At 33.3% G+C, this 22,223-nt stretch overlaps 2 protein-coding genes across 6 annotated transcripts; both read right to left on the bottom strand.

Moving 5' to 3' along the window:
* Positions 1–989: 989 nt before the first annotated feature.
* Positions 990–7,981, bottom strand: LOC114387829 (disease resistance-like protein DSC1). The gene is made up of 7 exons (XM_028348034.1): positions 7,897–7,981; positions 7,051–7,790; positions 4,791–5,895; positions 4,375–4,680; positions 2,804–4,271; positions 1,940–2,189; positions 990–1,414 (listed from the first exon to the last, which is right to left on the bottom strand). Exons 2-5 carry the CDS (start codon positions 7,707–7,709, stop codon positions 2,850–2,852), a joined length of 3,492 nt encoding a protein of 1,163 aa, XP_028203835.1. The 5' UTR covers positions 7,710–7,790; positions 7,897–7,981; the 3' UTR covers positions 990–1,414; positions 1,940–2,189; positions 2,804–2,849.
* Positions 7,982–9,186: 1,205 nt separating this feature from the next.
* On the bottom strand, positions 9,187–16,974 carry LOC114387831 (disease resistance-like protein DSC1). Of its 5 annotated transcripts, XR_003661417.1 has the most exons (6): positions 15,916–16,974; positions 13,656–14,763; positions 13,254–13,559; positions 11,751–13,155; positions 10,093–11,006; positions 9,187–9,967 (listed from the first exon to the last, which is right to left on the bottom strand). XR_003661417.1 is itself a non-coding variant. In XM_028348035.1 (5 exons), the coding sequence occupies exons 1-4, from the start codon at positions 16,626–16,628 to the stop codon at positions 11,797–11,799; spliced, it is 3,486 nt and encodes a 1,161-aa protein (XP_028203836.1). In that variant the 5' UTR covers positions 16,629–16,974; the 3' UTR covers positions 9,187–11,006; positions 11,751–11,796. The 5 variants fall into 5 exon arrangements, 4 of the variants coding, with proteins under 4 accessions (XP_028203836.1, XP_028203837.1, XP_028203840.1 ...); XM_028348035.1 differs by having other exon boundaries at positions 9,187–11,006; XM_028348036.1 differs by lacking the exon at positions 9,187–9,967 and having other exon boundaries at positions 10,966–11,136.
* Between the last annotated feature and the right edge of the window lie 5,249 nt (positions 16,975–22,223).

Genomic DNA, 22,223 nt, shown 5'->3' with positions numbered 1-22,223 from the left:
AAAATATCATGTGGTCTACTCTTCAAATTGGTCTTGATATCCTTATATGTAGGTATCCAAATCATCTTAATCAGTTTTGTATTATCTTTTTGCTTACACTAATTTTTTTTTATATGTAATCATTTGTATTTTATTTTTTTCTATTATAAAACTCACTTTCATGTGATTTTTATCATGTATATGACTTTTTTTTAATATTAGTTAACTTTTATAATTTTTTCGTAGGCAAATTTAATCGGACAAGTTTGATATCATAAGTTAGTAAAAAAATATAAAATCACTACTTTAAAATGAAAAAAAATATCATTATTTTAGAAGCACAACATAAACTAAAATTTGAGAGTTAAATGACCAAAATTAATTTCTAAAAGATAAAGGAAAAAAATAAATTTTAGTAAAATATTGAAAAATAAAAAATATATTTTATTCTAATTTTACATTCACAATCCATTAAAAATTACTTTAGGTATCACTTTTAAAATAATTATTATAAAAATTAATACTTTTAATAGAAATATTTTGCATCAGTACAAATTTTTGTATGCAATTTAGATTTCCTGCTATGAAGCAGACCAACTTGTTTATTTCATTGAATTCGGGTACTAAATTTTTAGAGTTTCACCAAACTATTACACGCGGATAGGGGTTGTGCGAAAAATCCAGCTCGAACTGAACCAATTTGTAATCAAACCAAAATCAAACAGGTTTTCACCCAAATTGGTTTGAAGAAAAAATAACTGCTCTGTTGTACTAAAGATGTTAAGTTTTTTTTTCCAAACCGGTTTTTGCACACTCCTAGGGGGGCATGGTGGAATATTTTTCATATAAATAGGGGATTAGTGTAATTTATAAAAGATGTCGAGGTAATATGTTTCAAACAATTAAGGGGATTAGTGTAAGTGTAGAAAAAAATAGAGGTTCTGCAACTCACGAAAGGATAACTGTAATTTACTAAAAATTCTTTATGCTGTCAATATATTGAAAGGGTATGAATATTAAACTCAGTTGCATTCTTGGTCAAATCAGAAAAAGCCTGTAGTTTCGTTGGAAACAAATTCATACTGCAAAATGTTTCAACAAACAACATGCAAATACAGTCCAAGACTAAAGCACAGAGAATCCCAAGTGTACATGCAAATAAATATTGCCCGAGTATTTTTGTGTCATAAGGAAGCATAATTGAGCAGTTGAATCGCCCACCATTCTTATTGGACAATTTTAGTGGGGAGGAGTTGATGAGAGGGGTGAGAGTGAAAGAAGAGGCAAATAGCTGATATATCATCAATAGCAATGCCTCTTCTCTTACGTTTCCATTTATGCATGGCACATTTCACCAGCCTTTGAGCTGCTTTTTCCTTATGTGACGCTGAATCAACAATTTTCATTGCTTCTGGTTGGAAATAACATTCCGTACCTGAGATGAAAAACAGAAGCAATTACACAAACTCCACACTTATATCATAGTCATAATTCCATTTTATCACATGAACAAGCGACATGCTCACTATAATATCATTTAGATTTGACTCCTCTTAAGTGAGGAAAAAATAAAGTAATCTAAGTTGTTGATGAGAAAAAACACCAATTGAGATTTTAATACATTCAAGATTTGTTATGCATATGCATCACTATTTGATGTTTATGTTTTCATCAACTTAGATTATTTACTTTACTCTCTAAAGTGAGTTTCTCACTTCAGAAATGCTGGATCAACATATTATTGCTATTTAAACAATCAAGCATGATCTACATTCAATAAGTTGGTCTTTACATGAAACAATTACATATTTTTTATACGCTTTTGCATTTTGGCTTTGTCAGAAAACTGACAATAAAAGGAGCTATTGTATGATTAAAAAGACATGTGGAAAAGAAATAATGTTCATACCCCATCTCTGTGTCACCAAATTTCTAGATATTGCTAGTCCTGGGGTCTTACCATTTGGCATCCAAACCCTGTACACTCCTGGTTCATCTTCCAAACAAAATACTCGCCCTCTACTTTGCATTATATGCTCTGCCTCCATGAGACTAACAAAAACAACATTCAAATTTCTGCAATAAAGACAATGGTTGGCTTCAAGTCAGTGGTAAGCTGAAGAGGAGTCAAGGTGCCATCTTCTGAAGTGGTTGGCAAAATAACCCCTAGAGTCCCTAATATCTGCTTTAGTGAGATGTTCACCCTGAAACTTTAGTGACAAGAATTTTAATTAGGCTACTTCTGATCAATACATCTGGCTAATATCTAGTATATCTCTTAAAATTTAGAGCTTGATCAACAATTTTTTTGGCTCATTCCAAATTATGTCATCGACAAATATGTAACTGTTTCTAGTGTAAATACCTTTTTAGTCATTACAATTTAATGCTTCTTTTTGAAAATTGCTATAATCATCACTTGGACTATGGTCATATTCCTTACTAATAGTAATAACAGTACATGTATACAAGAATCTTCGTTGGTAGTTGTGGGTACGCTTGCATACTATTCTCTTTTGAGTAGTCATTACTCAGCTGTTTGATTAAGAACTTAGTTGGTCCATCTGATAAAGCAAATGCAGGAAGAATTTATAAAACAAACCAAAGTATAATTTGTTTTATTTCAATTTTACATAAATATTTTCATACTACAAATCCAAATTCACATAATCCTTGTGACATCTCCTTTTTGTCACAAGCACATTAAATTATAAGAACTCATGTTAATAACTTGAATGTTGTAACAAACTAGGTTTTTATAGCATGAAATAATACACATTCTACTAATCTAAAGATTTTGTTGTAAACAACGCGAAGGGAATACCTGGGATGATACGAAGCACAACCTAATTCCATTTGTTTAATGAAATTTAAACATGGAGCGAGTCATGCAATTCCATTTGTTGTTTGAAACTGCTAAATCCCAAGGTGTCTATTAGGCTGATCCCGAATCCTTTAAACATCTGCTGCGGCAGTGTCAAAATTTCTTTGGATGAGGATCGTAACACCATTGAAACCTCGATTTTAAACTCTTTTTGATTTTTGGCTCTGCTATATAGGAAGGCAGAACATCTTTGGTCGTACATCACACATAGGTGATCTGATTCAATTGTGCCATTCCGAAGACCTATGTACATTCCAACACTGTCCTTCTTACCTTCACCCTCACGATCACTTATAGTAATGTTAGCTTCAATTCTTTCCAGGGATGTGTCTCCATACATACCAAGGGCGAAGCAGAAAATGAAGCCCACTGGGAGAGAAGGTGGAGCTGAAGACATATCAATAATTATATAATTATTTCTTGTCTTATACTCCAACCACTCTAGAACACTACTTCCTGGATACACGTAAACAACTTGATAAAAATGATATTTTTTATCATAATCATTGTAATTTTCAACATCATCGTGATTTGATACAGAGAGGCGTCGGTTTGCAAATTTCATCACATTGATCTGTGCATTCAATGCAATGGCCTCAAGAGATTGTTGATTCAACTTCAAGCAATTCCAGAACAGAACCTCTTTCCTGTACTCCTTTAGTTGTTCAGTAGCAGTTGAAGGAAACACTACAGTCTTCAATGATGTGCAGTCTTGGGCTGTTAGAGATTTAAGGAAACGGGGAAGCATTTGTAGTGTCTGAAGTGATTTGCAGTATCCCACTTTTAGAATTTTAAGGGAAGAAGGAAGCTCCTCTAGAGTCTGAAGTGAAGAGCAATATCTGGTATCTAGAATTTTAAGGGATGGGGGAAGCTCCTCTAGAGCCTGAAGTGAAGAGCAATATCTGGCATCTAGAATTTTAAGGGATGGGGGAAGCTTTGGTATTTCCTGGAGATTCGAGCAATAGCTAACATTTAGATGTGACAGTTGCATTAGATCCTTTATATATGAAGGTAGTTTCTTGATGACACTTCCTTCGAGAAGTAGCAATTGAAGCTTGCTTTCATGTCCAAATGTAAATGAAAATGCTTTGACTTTCGTCCATCTTAATCTCAGTTCTTTAATATTCTCTGCTATCAGTGAGAGTTTCCTAAGTTTCTCACATTTATCAAGGTTGAGATAACTCAGGCTGCATAAATGGGAATTGCTTGCGAGTGTGGTGAGGGACGTGCAGTCTTGAAGGTTCAATTTCTCAAGTTTTCCCAGAGAGAAAATAGATGGGTGCACCCTAGTTAACATAGAACAACCCTGGAGAACCAGTACTTCAAGATTTGTGGCATTCGATAAATCTGGCAGCTCCTCTAACATCTTGGAGTCAGTGAGGTGAAGTTCTTTTAAATTCATCAGATTCTGTAACAAAATGAAGTAGAATGAATATATCACACGAGCTAAACTAGCTAATTTCATATGTCTTGAATTAACAGAATATTATAACAGTGAGAGACATATTTACCTTCACTCCATGCCAAAGGTATTTTATTTCGCCCTTTGGCAATTTCAATATAACAAGTTTTTCAGCAGAAAAATCCTCTGGCAAGGATTTTAGAGGGTAACGATACCAACAAAGAAATCTGAGTTCATTTGCCGAAAATTGAAGCCATTTTGCAAGAATATTATGTTCATCAAAGATATCTTTTTCACATTTCCCAGAAATTTCCAGAAATTGTAGTCTGTTCATCTTTCCAAATATGTGAGGGTCTAACTCTTGCTTCATGAATGTTGGCAAGTGAATCAATATGCTTCTAATGGCCTTAGTACTCTGCCATCAATGAAGAAGAAAAAAAATTAAAACTCATCAAAATTCACATTTCTCACACAAAAAAGAAATAAATGTTATTCAAAAGATGTTATATCTAGTTAGGCTTTAACCTTGACATTTTTCAATGCCTCAAAAATGTCATTTGGATCCCACAACCGACTGCGGCTTCCAGGGTCTTCACTAGACTCTCGACGAACAATCTCCAAAGCCATTTCTTGTAAACTATCATGCATAGCTATAACATTATCGTCGGAATAAGTTATAAGAGCTTTGTCTTTCAACCTTCCTAACCTAAAAGTCACTGTTTCCTGGCTTTCATTGCCTTTCAGTAAAGATTTTAGATTGCTCACATTTACCGTTGTATGCGTTCTAAGAAAGAAACATGCCAAATCTAGAAAAATCTGTTGCTCTTTGCGATCTAGTTCATCGTAACTCAGTTTCATTACTTTATAAGCATCTGCAGGAGGCATTCTTTTAAGTGTGTCTAGCATACCTTCCCATTCTTCCTTATTTTTTCCACAAAGAAGTTGAGCCAAGACTTTAAGAACTAATGGATTGCCTTTGGCATAATCGACCACCTTTTTTGATAGTTCATTGTACTCCCATTGATGATCACTTTGCTTAAAGGCAATCAAATTGAAAAGTTCAAGGGCTTTATCTAAACTGAACTCTCCAAGCTGGTATATCTCATTAGCTTTGTTAGCGTTAAGTACTTGCACGTATCTGGTTGTTATAATTATTCTACTACCTGATCCAAAATTATCAGGAGTTCCCAGTAATTTTTCTAGGTGATCTGGATCATTAACATCATCGAGAACAATAAGAACTTTCATACGACCAATTCTTCTATCAATATCAAGAGACACATTTGGATTGTCTATTGTCACAACATTTTCTAAAAGTCCAGAAAAAATTTCTTTCTTCAAAGAATCTATTCCATGTCTACTTGATTGTTCTCTTTCGTTGGGTAGAAAATAACAACCATCATATTCAGATTGTAGTTTCTTAAATACTTCTTCTGCAAGGGTTGTCTTGCCATTACCAGCCATGCCCCAAATTCCAATAAGACAAGTGGCTTCTGGCTCTTTGCGTATCAATAATTCTACATATGCAATTTTTTCATCAATTCCAATAAGTATTTTTGAGTTAATCGGAGATTTACCCAACCTTTCCAGCACAAGCCTTACAATTTCTTGAAGCAACTCAACCTCGTTTCTATACAGCAGAGAGAGAGAGAGAGAGAGATGTTAAAATCAATGTCATTAATATTATTATTAGCTCACTTATTTCAATGTTTCTTTAAGAGGGAGGGAGTGTAAAAATTCACAATGCAAACTTCCACAATGTTTGGTTCAAAGAAGGGGAGGAAATCTGAAGAGAGAGGAAGAAATGGGAGAGATTTTGACCAGACATTTGGTTAAGAGGAGGGGAGGAGAAATAGATCTTTTGTTTATTAGTTCTCAAGGGGAGGGTGGGAATTTTAAAAATTAATTTACTTTTATACCCTTATAGTATTATATTTTAAAACATAAGTAAAAATATTTTATTCAATAAGGTGTTAGTATCATATTGACAGAAGAATTATTTTGGACAATGTTACAAACTTAAAAGACCAAAAGGAGAATTTTAAAGCCTAAAGGATTAAAATGCAAATGGACTGAAATGAAATTTTAGCCTTTAAAAAATTCCTAAACAAAGAAAGGAGCTTAATTTGTTATACGTATCCAAAAATATTTAAGATAAATATAAATTTAAATGCATTACTTGGTTAAAATTTAACCAATAAATTCAATGCATATGGAAATATGGACAAACAAAGCATGGTTGGTGGCATGAGAATTCATGCAGAGGCATTGACTAATTAAATATATAGAAATAATAACTAATAAACATATATTCTGCTGAAAAAAAATTTAAAAAATAAATAAAGGTGACATCTTTTTTCAATTTAACCAACCACGTCACGATAATATCCATACAACTAAAAACTTAAATATGCATTGTGATTGTATTTTTCTTTTTCAACTTTGGTACCTCTAAGTTTATTTTTTATTTTTAGTCCATGTAAGTTTATACTTTTCAATTTTGATTCTGTGAATTTTTTTTTCTTTATAAATCTGTATTTTTTTTTTCAATTTTAGTCTCTTAAATCACAAACTTCTATGGACTAAAAATGAAAGCAAAAAACATATAGAAACCAAAATTAAAAAAAAAACTTACAAAAGACTAAAAATAAAAAAAAAATATAGGACCAAAATTAAAAAAACTGTGACCTTACATGGACTATATTCATATTTAATCCTATACATAAAATACAAAATATTAACAGCTAGAAAATATTGAATATTTATTGGGGGGAAAAGAGCTTACCGAATCTTTGATGTCTCAATTCCTGAGATGTTAGCAGATTCTTTTAAAGCATGTCTCCAGATTTGCACCTTATTCTTGTTTCTTTTTTGATGCTTCTTAAATGCATTTTTGTAAGTCCCTCTTTGATGTCGTACATCTGCAGGCTCCACATGGTAGAAAACTGGAATTACAATCCGTCCATATTTCTTATTGCATTCAAGTATTGCCTCAAGTTCTTCTAAACACCAAGGGGAAGAAGCATAGCTTTGGGAGAATATGATCAGCAAAATGAATGATTGTTCAATTGCTTCAACAAGTGATGACCATATTTCATCTCCCGGCTTAAGTTTATCATCCACAAAGGCATTTATTTTGTTCCTTTTGAAAATTTCAATCAAATGGCTAAGAAACGTGCCACGAACGTCCTTGCCCCTGAAACTAACAAAAACATCATACTTTGTTTGAGGAGCTTTGTTGTCCTCAGACACGGGTTTTTCAACTACACGATCACTAAGCTTTTGAAGTAACCAACAGGCAAAGAAAAACAACACAAAACAAAATAAACAAAATACAAAAAAATATGCCATATTCAATTTCCATAACATCTTAGAGAAAAACAACACACAACGAAGTAAAAACAACACGCAACGAAATAAGCAATAGACAAAAAAATACAACATATTCAATTTCCAAAATATCTCGGAGAGAGAGTATGGGACCAAGTGCACACTGGATCTTTGTTTGCCTCTACGCCTGAATATCTACAAGCCACAAACAAGGTAACTAGAAAGAGAAAGAAAGTTCGAAATGAACTGAAAGAATCACAAGCTCAAATGAGGGAGGAGGAGGATGTGATATGAGAAATACATTCACAGCTTCTTTCTTTTCTTTGGCAAGAAAAGAATAATTGATGAAGATCACATTAAACCAATCATCGGCCTCCAATATTGAATAGCTCAGAGTCAAGTGATGCTGTCGGTGTTATTAGACTTTTTCTCATGTACGTTGGACTGTCGGTGTTAGACTTTTTCTCATGTACTCTTTTTAGATTCATAAGTAAAATTAATTAACTTTTACGTTAATTAAAAAAGTTAATACTTAATATAAAAAATTTATTAGAAAAAAATCTCAATTAATTGAAGAATATTTTTGAAATTACATCATTGAATAAGGTGATCATAGTTAAAATTTATTTATATTTAAATTATCAAACTTTTAATTTTTTACTTATATATAATTGATTCCGAACGGATTAAGTATGTTTAGTAGAGGTAAATGAGAGAGGAGAAAAAAATGTGTGAGATTCACTAATTATTTTTACTTTACTTTTCACTTATTTACATTCATATATTTATCTCTTTCATATTTCTTCTAAATCAAACACTTTTACTTCCACTTCTGGAGTGAGGTTTTCCTTGACAGCTCAAGCACTAAAAAAACAAATAAAGGAACTTGTTAGATGTATACAAAAATCTAGAATTTTTTTTAGTGGGTTTTCCTTGACAGCTCAAGCACTAAAAAAACAAATAAAGGAACTTGTTAGATGTATACAAAAATCTAGAATTTTTTTTAGTGGGTTTTCCTTGACAGCTCAAGCACTAAAAAAACAAATAAAGGAACTTGTTAGATGTATACAAAAATCTAGAATTTTTTTTTAGTGGGTTTTCCTTGACAGCTCAAGCACTAAAAAAACAAATAAAGGAACTTGTTAGATCTATACAAAAATCTAGAATTTTTTTTTAAAAAAAGCTCAAATATGTTTTTGTCCTTGATAAATTAGCAAATTGCGTTTTTGGTCCCTAATAAATTTTGTTCATTTTGTATTAGCCCCTTTGAAATGATTAATAATAAATAAACAAAATTTATTAGGAGCCCAAAAGAAAATTTACTAATTTAGTAGGAACTAAAATAAAATATTAAAGATAAAAAAATAAAATTATTATTTTATTAGGAACTCAATACAAAGAAAAAAAATCATTAATGAACCAAAATAAAATTTACTAATTTATCGGGGACTAAAAATATATTTTAACCTTTAAAAATCTATCATTTAAAAATTGAAATACATTTATATGTATTACTTAGGTTGCTAAATTCTATGAACCAACAAAGCAGGATTGTGACTAAAATTATATATACGGAAATAATACGCATATATTCTGCTAAAAACAATTTTAGAAAACAAAATAAAGGTTACATCTTTTTGCAATTTAACCAACTACATTGTGACGATATGCATACAATACAATGATATAACTAAATAACAGCTACAGAATGTTGAATATTTATTGGAAAAAAAGAGCTTAGTGAAATGTTGATGGTTCAATTCCTGATAAATCAACAGATTTTTTCAAAGCCTATCTCCAATTGTCCACCTTGGTCTTATATTCTTTTTCATGCTCAGCAAATGCATTTTCATAACTCCCCATTTGATGTCGTACATCTGTGGGCTTCACATAGTAGAAAACAGGAATTATAATCTGTCCATATTTCTCTCTGCACTCAAGTATTGTCACAAGTTCATCTAAACACCATCGTGAAGAAGCATAGTCTTGGGTTCAATTGCTTCAACAAGTGATGGCCGTATTTCATCTCCTTTCTCAAGTTGGTCAGCCGCGAAAGCATTTATTTTGTTCCTTTGCAAAGCACCAACAAATGGCTAAGAAACCCGCCACAACCTCACCCCTGAAGCTACAAAAACATCATACTTTATTGGAGGAGTGTTGTTGTTAGACATGGGTTTTTCTTCTACACCCTTCAGCTTTTGAAATAACCCAGAGACAAAGAAAAATAACACAAAAAGAAAAACAAGGGACAAAAAAATACAACATATTCAATTTCCAGAATAACTCAGACAGAGTATGGTGTTGGATTGGAACAAGTGCAGACTACATCTTTGTTTGTCTCTACACCCGAATATGTTTGAGCCACAAGGTAACTAGAGAGAAAAAGAAAGTTAGAAATGAATTGGAAGAATTAGAGATTATAAAACAGAAACTTGATATCTACAACAAGTTCGAATGAGGAATGAGGAGGATGTCACATGAAAAATTAATACAATACCAGCTTCTTCCTTTTCTTTGGCCAAAAATGAATAATGGATGCAGATCATGGTAAACAAGACATTGGCCTCCAATATTATATAGATCAGGGATGCTTTGGGTGTTAGCCTTCGAACTCAACTTTCCAGGAAAAAAAAAAGAAGGTTTCAAAGTCAACTTTTGCTCATGTATGTTGGAACGTCATCCAGCCAACTTTGCAATTTTTAGTTTCTCACTAACAAGCAATTTCATTGAAAGTACTCTCATATGACCAAGGTTATGTTTGTATTCCCGTCGTAATCTTGGCAGCGTGTATTTCAATTAAAGCAGAATTAACAATGGGGATAATTTTGCAAAAATACGTTGGAGGCAATCCAACACTAACATAACCATGTACTAACTACTAGGGCTTTGTATGAATATACATTAAAGGACGTTGAACATCAATAATCATCAATGAGAATTGGATTGACATTCAAATTGGTCCCTTGGAAAGTGCAAACTGCAAAAACCAAACACACTGTAAAAAACTTGGATGGATACTCAACCTAAATGTGATACGATAAACACAACTTGTGGAAACTTACTTGAGCACAACTAGCACATTAAAAATTAGAAGAAGAAAAAACAAAAACAAAATAAGTTGGTCTTTACATGAAACAATTACATATTTTTTATACGCTTTTGCATTTTGGCTTTGTCAGAAAACTGACAATAAAAGGAGCTATTGTATGATTAAAAAGACATGTGGAAAAGAAATAATGTTCATACCCCATCTCTGTCACAAAATTTCTAGATATTGCTAGTCCTGGGGTCTTACCATTTGGCATCCAAACCCTGTACACTCCTGGTTCATCTTCCAAACAAAATACTCGCCCTCTACATTGCATTATATGCTCTGCCTCCATGAGACTAACAAAAACAACATTCAAATTTCTGCAATAAAATGGTTGGCTTCAAGTCAGTGGTAAGCTGAAGAGGAGTCAAGGTGCCATCTTCTGAAGTGGTTTGCAAAATAACCCCTAGAGTCCCTAATATCTGCTTTAGTAAGATGTTCACCCTGAAACTTTAGTGACAAGAATTTTAATTAGGCTACTTCTGATCAATACATCTGGCTAATATCTAGTATATCTCTTAAAATTTAGAGCTTGATCAACAATTTTTTTGGCTCATTCCAAATTATGTCATCGACAAATATGTAACTGTTTCTAGTGTAAATACCTTTTTAGTCATTACAATTTAATGCTTCTTTTTGAAAATTACTATAATCATCACTTGGACTATGGTCATATTCCTTACTAATAGTAATAACAGTACATGTATACAAGAATCTTCGTTGGTAGTTGTGGGTACGCTTGCATACTATTCTCTTTTGAGTAGTCATTACTCAGCTGTTTGATTAAGAACTTAGTTGGTCCATCTGATAAAGCAAATGCAGGAAGAATTTATAAAACAAACCAAAGTATAATTTGCTTTATTTCAATTTTACATAAATATTTTCATACTACAAATCCAAATTCACATAATCCTTGTGACATCTCCTTTTTGTCACAAGCACATTAAATTATAAGAACTCATGTTAATAACTTGAATGTTGTAACAAACTAAGTTTTTATAGCATGAAATAATACACATTCTACTAATCTAAAGATTTTGTTGTAAACAACGCGAAGGGAATACCTGGGATGATACGAAGCACAACCTAATTCCATTTGTTTAATGAAATTTAAACATGGAGCGAGTCATGCAATTCCATTTGTTGTTTGAAACTGCTAAATCCCAAGGTGTCTATTAGGCTGATCCCGAATCCTTTAAACATCTGCTGCGGCAGTGTCAAAATTTCTTTGGATGAGGATCGTAACACCATTGAAACCTCGATTTTAAACTCTTTTTGATTTTTGGCTCTGCTATATAGGAAGGCAGAACATCTTTGGTCGTACATCACACATAGGTGATCTGATTCAATTGTGCCATTCCGAAGACCTATGTACATTCCAACACTGTCCTTCTTACCTTCACCCTCACGATCACTTATAGTAATGTTAGCTTCAATTCTTTCCAGGGATGTGTCTCCATACATACCAAGGGCGAAGCAGAAAATGAAGCCCACTGGGAGAGAAGGTGGAGCTGAAGACATATCAATAATTATATAATTATTTCTTGTCTTATACTCCAACCACTCTAGAACACTACTTCCTGGATACACGTAAACAACTTGATAAAAATGATATTTTTTATCATAATCATTGTAATTTTCAACGTCATCGTGATTTGGTGCAGAGAGGCATCGGTTTGCAAATTTGATCACATTGATCTGCGCATTCAATGCAATGGCCTCAAGAGATTGTTGATTCAACTTCAAGCAATTCCAGAACAGAACCTCTTTCCTGTTTTCCTTTAGTTGTTCAGTAGCCGTTGAAGGAAACACTACAGTCTTCAATGATGTGCAGTCTTGGGCTATTAGAGATTTGAGGAAACGGGGAGGCTTTTGTAGTATCTGAAGTGATTTGCAGTTTCCCACTTTTAGAATTTTAAGGGAAGAAGGAAGCTCCTCTAGAGTCTGAAGTGAAGAGCAATATCTGGCATCTAGAATTTTAAGGGATGGGGGAAGCTTTGGTATTTCCTGGAGCTTCGAGCAATAGCTAACATTTAGATGTGACAGTTGCATTAGATCCTTTATAGATGAAGGTAGTTTCTTAATGACACTTCCTTCGAGAAGTAGCAATTGAAGCTTGCTTTCATCTCCAAATGTAAATGAAAATGCTTTGACTTTCGTCCATCTTAATCTCAGTTCTTTAATATTCTCTGTTATCAGTGAGAGTTTCCTAAGTTTCTCACATTTATCAAGGTTGAGATAACTCAGGCTGCATAAATGGGAATTGCTTGCGAGTGTGGTGAGGGACGTGCAGTCTTGAAGGTTCAATTTCTCAAGTTTTCCCAGAGAGAAAATAGATGGATGCACCGTAGTTAACATAGAACAACCCTCGAGAACCAGTACTTCAAGATTTGTGGCATTCGATAAATCTGGCAGCTCCTCTAACATCTTGGAGTCAGTGAGGTGAAGTTCTTTTAAATTCACCAGATTCTGTAACAAAATGAAGTAGAATGAATATATCACACGAGCTAAACTAGTTAATATGTCTTGAATTAACATAATATTATAACAGTGAGAGACATATTTACCTTCACTCCATGCCAAAGGTATTTTATTTCGCCCTTTGGCAATTTCAAGATGACAAGTTTTTCAGCAGAAAAATTCTCTGGCAAGGATTTTAGAGGGTAATGATACCAACAAAGAAATCTGAGTTCATTTGCCGAAAATTGAAGCCATTTTGCAAGAATATTTTGTTCATCAAAGCTATCTTCTTCACATTTCCCAGAAATTTCCAGAAATTGTAGTCTGTTCATCTTTCCAAATATGTGAGGGCCTAACTCTTGCTTCATGAATGTTGGCAAGTGAATCAATATGCTTCTAATGGCCTTAGTACTCTGCCATCAATGAAGAAGAAAAAAATTTAAACCTCACCAAAATTCACATTTCTCACACAAAAAAGAAATAAATGTTATATCTAGTTAGGCTTTAACCTTGTCATTTTTTGATGCCTCAAAAATGTCATTTGGATCCCACAACCGACTGCGGCTTCCAGGGTCTTCACTAGACTCTCGACGAACAATCTCCATAGCCATTTCTTGTAAACTATCATGCATAGCTATAACATTATCATCGGAATAAGTTATAAGAGCTTGGTCTTTCAACCTTCCTAACCTAAAAGTCACTGTTTCCTGGCTTTCATTGCCTTTCAGTAAAGATTTTAGATTGCTCACATTTACCATTGTATTCGTTCTAAGAAAGAAACATGCCAAATCTAGAAAAATCTGTTGCTCTTTGCGATCTAGTACATCGTAACTCAGTTTCATTACTTTATAAACATCTGCAGGAGGCATTCTTTTAAGTGAGTCTAGCATACCTTCCCATTCTTCCTTATCTTTTCCACAAAGAAGTTGAGCCAAGACTTTAAGAACTAATGGATTGCCTTTGGCATAATCGACCACCTTTTTTGATAGTTCATTGTACTCCCATTGATGATCACTTTGCTTAAAGGCAATCAAATTGAAAAGTTCAAGGGCTTTATCTAAACTGAACTCTCCAAGCTGGTATATCTCATTAGCTTTGTTAGCGTTAAGTACTTGCACATATCTGGTTGTTATAATTATTCTACTACCTGATCCAAAATTATCAGGAGTTCCCAGTAATTTTTCTAGGTGATCTGGATCATTAACATCATCGAGAACAATAAGAACTTTCATACGACCAATTCTTCTATCAATATCAATAAGAGACACATTTGGATCGTCTATTGTCACAACATTTTCTAAAAGTCCAGAAAAAATTTCTTTCTTCAAAGAATCTATTCCATGTCTACTTGATTGTTCTCTTTCATTGGCTAGAAAATAACAACCATCATATTCAGATTGTAGTTTCTTAAATACTTCTTCTGCAAGGGTTGTCTTGCCATTACCGGCCATGCCCCAAATTCCAATAAGACAAGTGACTTTTGGCTCTTTGCGTATCAATGATTCTACATATGCAATTTTTTCATCAATTCCAATAAGTATTTTTGAGTTAATCGGAGATTTACCCAACCTTTTCAGCACAAGCCTTACAATTTCTTGAAGCAACTCAACCTCGTTTCTATACAGCAGAGAGAGAGATATTAAAATCAATGTCATTAATATTATGATTAACTCACTTATTTGAATGTTTGTTTAAGAGGGAGGGGGTGTCAACATTCACAATGCAAACTTCCACAATGTTTGGTTCAAAGAAGGGGAGGAAATCTGAAGGGAGGGGAAGAAATGGGAGAGATTTGACTAGACATTTGGTTAAGAGGAGGGGAGGAGAAATAGATCTTTTCTTTATTAGTTCACAAGGGGAGGGTGGGAATTTTAAAAATTAATGTACTTTTATGCCCTTATAGTATTATATTTTAAAACAAGTAAAAATATTTTAGTCAATATATCTAATTACATTAACGGTGTTAGTATCATATTGGCAGAAGAACTATTTTGGACAATGTTACAAACTTAAAAGACCAAAAGGAGAATTTTAAAGCCTAAATGATTAAAATGCAAATGGACCGAAATGATATTTTAGCCTTAAAAAAATCCCTAAACAAAGAAAGGAGCTTAATTTGTTATATGTATCCAAAAATATTTAAGAAAAGTATAAATTTAAATGCATTACTTGGTTAAAATTTAACCAATAAATTCAATGCATATGGACAAACAAAGCATGGTTGGTCGCATGAGAATTCAAGCAGAGGCATTGACTAATTAAGTATATAGAAATAATAACTAATAAACATATATTTTGCTGAAAAAAATAAATAAAAAAAAATAAAGGTGACATCTTTATTCAATTTAACCAACCATGTCACGATAATATCCATACAACTAAAAACTTAAATATGCATTGTGATTGTATTTTTCTTTTTCAATTTTGGTCCCTCTAGGTTTTTTTTTTAGTCCAGGAAAGTTTATACTTTTCAATTTTGATTCTGTGAATTCTTTTGTTCATTTTTTATCTTTATAAATTTGTATTTTTTTTAATTTTAGTCCCTTAAATCACGAACTTCTATAAACTAAAAATAAGGAAAAAACTTATAGAAACCAAAACAAAAAAAAAACTTACAAAAGACTAAAAATAAAAAAATATATATATAGGACCAAAATTAAAAAAACTGTGACCTTACATGGACTATATTCATATTTAATCCTATATATAAAATACTAAATATTAACAGCTAGAAAATATTGAATATTTATTGGGGGATAAAGAGCTTACCGAATCTTTGATGTCTCAATTCCTACAATGTTAGCAGATTTTTTTAAAGCATGTCTCCAGATTTGCACCTTAGTCTTGTTTCTTTTTTCATGCTTCTTAAATGCATTTTTGTAACTCCCTCTTTGATGTCGTACATCTGCAGGCTCCACATGGTAGAAAACTGGAATTACAATCCGTCCATATTTCTTATTGCATTCAAGTATTGCCTCAAGTTCTTTTAAACACCAACGGGAAGAAGCATAGCTTTGGGAGAATATGATCAGCAAAATGAATGATTGTTCAATTGCTTCAACAAGTGATGACCATATTTCATCTCCCTTCTTAAGTTTATCATCCACAAAGGCATATATTTTGTTCCTTTTGAAAATTTCATCCAAATGGCTAAGAAAGTTGCCACGAACGTCCTTGCCCCTGAAACTAACAAAAACATCATACTTTGTTTGAGGAGCTTTGTTGTCCTCAGACACGGGTTTTTCAACTACAGGATCACTAAGCTTTTGAAGTAACCAACAGACAAAGAAAAACAACCCAAAACACAATAAACAAAAGACAAAAAAATATGCCATATTCAATTTCCATAACATCTTAGAGAAAAACAACACACAACGAAGTAAACAGGAGACAAGAAAATACAACAACACACTGAATTTCCAGAATATCTTAGAGAAAAACAACACACAACGAAATAAGCAAGAGACAAAAAAATACAACATATTCAATTTCCAAAATATCTCAGAGAGAGAGTATGGTGTTGGATTGGAACAAGTGCACACTGGATCTTTGTTTGTCTCTACGCCTGAATATCTACAAGCCACAAGGTAACTAGAAAGAGAAAGAAAGTTCGAAATGAACTGAATAAAAGAGAAATTTGATATCTAGAACAAGCTCAAATGAGGGAGGAGGAGGATGTGATATGAGAAATACAATCACAGCTTCTTTCTTTCTTTGGCAAAAAATGAATAATTGATGAAGATCACAGTAAAGCAATCATTGGCCTCCAATATTGAATAGCTCAGTGTCAAGTGATGCTGTCGGTGTTAGACTTTTTCTCATGCACGTTGGATTGTTGGGGTCAGCCTTTCAGTATTACCCCATGTGACTAAGGCTGTGTTTGAGTACATGTTAAAACAAGATGAATGTCAATTAACAGTGAGAGCCGAATTGGCGTTTAAAGTGCCTCCAAAAGTGTAAACCAAACACGTAAAACATTGGGGGACACTTTTCCTAAAGGCTGAATTAAAGCAGGTGATCCTGAAAAGATAAGCACAAAATTAGGGCATTAAAATTTTAAAATATAAAAGAAACAAAATAATTCTGCTTCCACTTCTTTTCCACAGGTATAAGTAGTTAAGGGTAAAACACTATTTTGTTCCCTCACTTTTTGGTTTGATAAAAGTTAAATAAATTGAGCGGAAAAGAACTAAGAAAAAAAAACAAAAAGTACTCTTTTTAGATTCATAAGTAAAATTAATTAACTTTTACGTTAATAAAAAAATTAATATTATTTAAGTATCTTTCATTGGAACTTAATATAAAAAATTTATTAGAAAAAAAATCTCAATTAATTGAAGAATATTTTTGAAATTATATTGAATAAGGTGATCATAGTTGAAATTTATTTATTTTAAATTATCAAACTGTTATTTTTTACTTATATATAATTGAGTCGGAACGGAGTATGTTTGGTAGAAGGTAAATGAGAGAGGAGAAAAAAAAAAGTGTGAGATTCACTAATTATTTTTACTTTACTTTTCACCTATTTACATTCATATATTTATCTCTTTCTTATTTCTTTTATATTTCTTCTAAATCAAACACTTTTACTTCCACTTCTGGAGTGAGGTAGATAAGAGAGCTTCTATAAATTCCCGTATTGTTTTGTATTTTCCCAGGAAAATCTTATTTTATAAATGCTATTGAGTGAGTCTTGTGAACCTTTTGGTGAGAAATGATGATAATCTGCTTTCGAGCTATCATTAATTACCCATTGGTGACTAGTGCAAAGTGGCAGCCTCACACAATAGGCTGCAACATACAGTTACTTTGACTAATTGACATTAATGGGTGGTCTATTTGGTAGATATGCAGATACGATAATGTTTACTAGGACTTATCTTTTGAATGTGAATATTGCCATGCTAATGTACATTTCAGTTGTACATTGGACTTGAATATGCTGTAATTTTTCAATTGATTCCTTGCAGGAAGGAGTGAGGAAGAGAGTGGAAAATGAAGCTGCTTAAGTTTTGAGGTCTTCCTTGGATTTAGGCTCCTTAGATGAAATTATGGGCACTGATAAACGATTTGGGAACAGAATATGAGCACCAAAATTGCACAATTTATGTGAAAATGTGAATAATGTACCATCAATATTTTTAATGAGTAATAATATGGATTATAAGATAGGGCCATGTATGGTCCTTGTGCTCGATTGAACTATCCTGAGAATGATGTGGAATGCATCACCAAGCCTGCAGCTTCACTGAATAGTGGTGAGCCTGGTCAAACAGAGCAATTTCCAAAATAATGTACCATCAATATTTTTTATCAGTCACTCGAAGATAAACTCAAGTGTTCTGAGGTTGGAGTGTTGCATGATACAAAGGAAAAACAGGATCTTTTTGAGGATTATGTTGTTGACAATGCTAAGGAGGAGTCCAAGGCAGTTTGCAAAATTACCCAAACCAGAAAGGCCAGGCAGGAATTCATGACTGGCCTTTCAAGGAGGACATTGAAGCAGACATACCTGGAGAATGTGAACATAACAGAGAGAATCATAAGTTTGAAATTTTATGGCCATGAAATCTGGAGCTGGCTTTAGAACTTGACGAATCAGAGGGAACTTCCACATCATGTGAGTTGAGCTGTATCAACATTTGTGCTAGATGCATGCATAGTACTCTACTGGTTGAGAGTTGCAATCCAAGAGCTCATTGTGATACTTATAGTGACACCAAAACTGAATGCATGTTACTTGAAGAAATAGATGGAGGGAGTAATTGCTGACATTCCGAGACTTTGTAGTGACAAATTGTGGGTCAAGCCATAGACTTTGATGCACCAAAGATGCATGAATTTAAACGTGCAAATTCACTTTCAAAGGCACATGATTTTCAGTGCAGCAGAGTGTGTCTTGGCAATTCCTCTATAAACAGAGGAGGTGAAGTGCAACACAAACACAAGCAAGAAGCATTTGAGATCCTCACTTTTAGAGAGAAATTGTGAGAGAAAAATAGAGAGATCCTTAGAAAGAGTTTTTCCTAAGAGAGAAAATTTGTTGTTGTGAGAGAGATGTTTCCACAAATTGAAGATACATTGTTGTTGTATTTTGTATTCCCATTATTAGTATAGTGGAGATTTAAGAGGCCTACGGGTTCCGTGATTTTTCTTTACTCACATTAAGAAGGTTTTTCATGCTAAAAATTTATGATGTTATTACTTTACGCTTCCGCATTAGTGCCTATTTTGAGTTCACAGAGGAGGGAAATTATGATGGCATTTCTCAACACAAATGCCTACAAATCACATCACTAGCAAATTGAGCAGTATAGATACAAGCTTTCTGCTCGTGCTAGAGTTGAGAAGTCAGCAATGCAAGTAGAGTAAAAAGGGTGCAACTTTGTGACTGCTTTGGTAGACATTATATTTTTATGAGATAATGAAGTTAAAGGTATTGAATGCAAGATAAGAGTTCAGTGTACATCTTCCAGTGATTGCCAGATAGGAGCATCTACCAATAGTGAATCTATGCAGGGAGTTCATCTGGTTCCAGGGGAAAATGTTGGACTACTTGAAAGAACATCTGAAGTTGAGGCTTTGAGCATCAAAACGAAATAGAAGCTAGAAATAAAAAAAAAAAAAAAAGAGGAAATGATGGAAATGATCTATTGATATTTAGTTCCGGACAAGGTAGAAGCTGTTAGATTTTTCTCAACAGTTGCAGAAACTAGGCAGTAAGAAGCCTGAACCTTTGAATAATGTGCAGGTTGCGGAACTAGTTGTGGGTCATGATTGTAGTTTCTTGAGACCTGATCATGAAATTGACATATTGGAAGGACAAAAGTTGCTTGATTCATGTTTGTTTTTCACATGTAGGATCTTACAGTTTCCAAAAAGTTACAAATTTGTTTTTCATGTTGTCGTATCTAGTCAGGATTTCTAACCTTGGTTTTTTAGTGTGGCTTATAACCTCATAAATGTAAGACACATCAAATTGCAATAGATGTTTCTATTTCCTTTATTGATAATTCAAAATTAACATTTTCGTGTCTTCCACAAATTTTGGATTCTTCTTAAATAACAGAATCCTCCATCTAAGACTCGTGTTAAAGGTGGGAAGTACATAACAATATGCAAAGACATATACATGTCTTAGACACTTACTTTTAAAAGATTCAAGGAGAAAAATTTGATTGTGGCTGCAGGCTGGCCATCAAATAGAATTATTGCCCATTTATTTTTCTATGGACTAGTACCTGCAAGAATTTGGAACAGGTCTCTGCAGCAAGTGATAAAGCCATATTCTAAATTTACTGTTCGTTTGATTGATCCTTTGGAAGGGATCTGGACTCTGACAACTAGGATCTAGTGCGTAATCTTTATGATTTAGAGCTCCCTGAAAAGGACATTTTGACCTGATAAGAAAAAATGGGAGCTGTTGAATACATGAGTTTGAATTCCTTAAATAAGTCTTCTCCTAAATCTTTTATACTAGACCATATCAAGTGATCTATTTTGACAGCCAACCTTAAAAATAACAAAATGAAAGATGAACAAATAAAATTTACTTTTATATAATAAGAAAATATATCATGACACTTTTACAACTTAAAAGAGTTTATGACAGGAATACACATGAACAATACCAGGTAATGTATGGATCAATATTCAAAAGAATGCCAGAGCCAGGGAAAGTGTCACAGCTTAAGCAATACTGTGTTTCAGTAAGAGGTAAAGGTGATGCTGAAGGTAAGAGCTTATTGCTTTGCTATTTCCCTACAAAAATCTAGATAACACCAACATAAGACCAAAACTTCCTGTTTCATAATATATATCTAACCCAGTACATGTAAAACCATGCAAACTGGCAATAGTAATGTGCATTACTTCTTTTTTGAAAAAAAAAAAAATTCTAATCATCTCTTGGACTACCTAGGATCATATTCATTACCAATAACAATACATGCATACTAGTATCTTCCTTGGTAGTTTTGAGAACACATGTATACTATTGTCTTTTGAGTAATCCTCACTTATAGTTGCTTGTTTAAGAACTTAGCAGGTCCATATTATAACTTCAAATTATAAGAGCTCACGTTAATAACTTGAATGTTGTAACCAATTAAGTTCTTATAGCATGAAATAATATGCATTCTTCTAAATCAAATATTTCGTTGAAAACCACAGGAAGAAAATACCTGGGATGTTACCAGGCACAGCCCAATTCCATTCGGTTAATGAAATTGATGCATGGAGTCGCGCAATTCCATTTGTTGAATGAAACTGTTATATGCTGAGGTGCTTATTGGGCTGACCCCGAATCCTTTAAAGACCTGCTGCGGTAGTAAAAACCTTTCTTCGTATAAGGGTTGAATCATCATTGCAACTTCAATTTTGAACCTTGTTTGATTTTTTCCTCTGCTATTTAAAAAAGGCATATCATCTTAGGTCGTACATCACACACGTGATCTGATTCAATTTTGACATGCCAATGATCTATGTTCATTTTGACACTGTCATTTTTACCTTCACCGTCATCGTCACTTATAGTGATGTTAGCTTCAATTGTTTCAAACCATTCACGTCCATACTTACCAAGGATGAAGCAGAAAATGAAGCCTGCCAGAGGAGAAGGTGGAGCAGAAGAGATATCAATAATTATATAATTCTTTGTTGTCATATACTCCAACTACTCTGGAACACTACTTCCTGGATACACGTAAAGAACTTGATAAGAATGAAGTTTTTTATCATAATCTTTGTAATTTTCAATATCATCGTGATTCGCTGTAGAGAGGTGCTGGTTTGCAAATTTCATCACATTGATTTGTGCATTCAACGCAATGGACTCAAGAGATTGTTGATCCAACTTCAAGCAATTCAAGAACAGAACCTTTTTCCTGTTTTCCGCTAGTTGTTCAACAGCCGCTGAAGGAAACAATACAGTCTTAAGGAAATGGGGAAGCTTTGGTAGAGTTTGAAGTGATTTGCAGTTTCCCACTCCTAGAGTTTTAAGGGAAGAACTGATATTGAACTGTTTGCAATAAAAACTAAACTGAACTGTTGTATGATTCAGTTTTTTCAAATTG

Source organism: Glycine soja, chromosome 15, assembly GCF_004193775.1.
Source record: "Glycine soja cultivar W05 chromosome 15, ASM419377v2, whole genome shotgun sequence".
Classification (NCBI taxonomy): Eukaryota; Viridiplantae; Streptophyta; class Magnoliopsida; order Fabales; family Fabaceae; genus Glycine; species Glycine soja.
The sequence above is the reverse complement of the archived record's forward strand: the minus strand, read 5'-3'. Positions and strand labels throughout refer to the sequence as shown.

Bases quoted from the DNA above. Each gene is read 5' to 3' on its own strand.
- LOC114387829 (XM_028348034.1), bottom strand. From the start codon at position 7,709: ATGTTGTATTTTTTTGTCTATTGCTTATTTCGTTGCGTGTTGTTTTTA. The intron at 4,681-4,790 runs GTTAAAGCCTAA...CATTGATGGCAG, and splicing joins AGGCATTGAAAAATGTCAAG to AGTACTAAGGCCATTAGAAG. The intron at 4,272-4,374 runs GTAAATATGTCT...ATTTTGTTACAG, and splicing joins ACCTTTGGCATGGAGTGAAG to AATCTGATGAATTTAAAAGA.
- LOC114387831 (XM_028348035.1), bottom strand. From the start codon at position 16,628: ATGTTGTATTTTTTTGTCTCTTGCTTATTTCGTTGTGTGTTGTTTTTC. The intron at 13,560-13,655 runs GTTAAAGCCTAA...CATTGATGGCAG, and splicing joins AGGCATCAAAAAATGACAAG to AGTACTAAGGCCATTAGAAG. The intron at 13,156-13,253 runs GTAAATATGTCT...ATTTTGTTACAG, and splicing joins ACCTTTGGCATGGAGTGAAG to AATCTGGTGAATTTAAAAGA.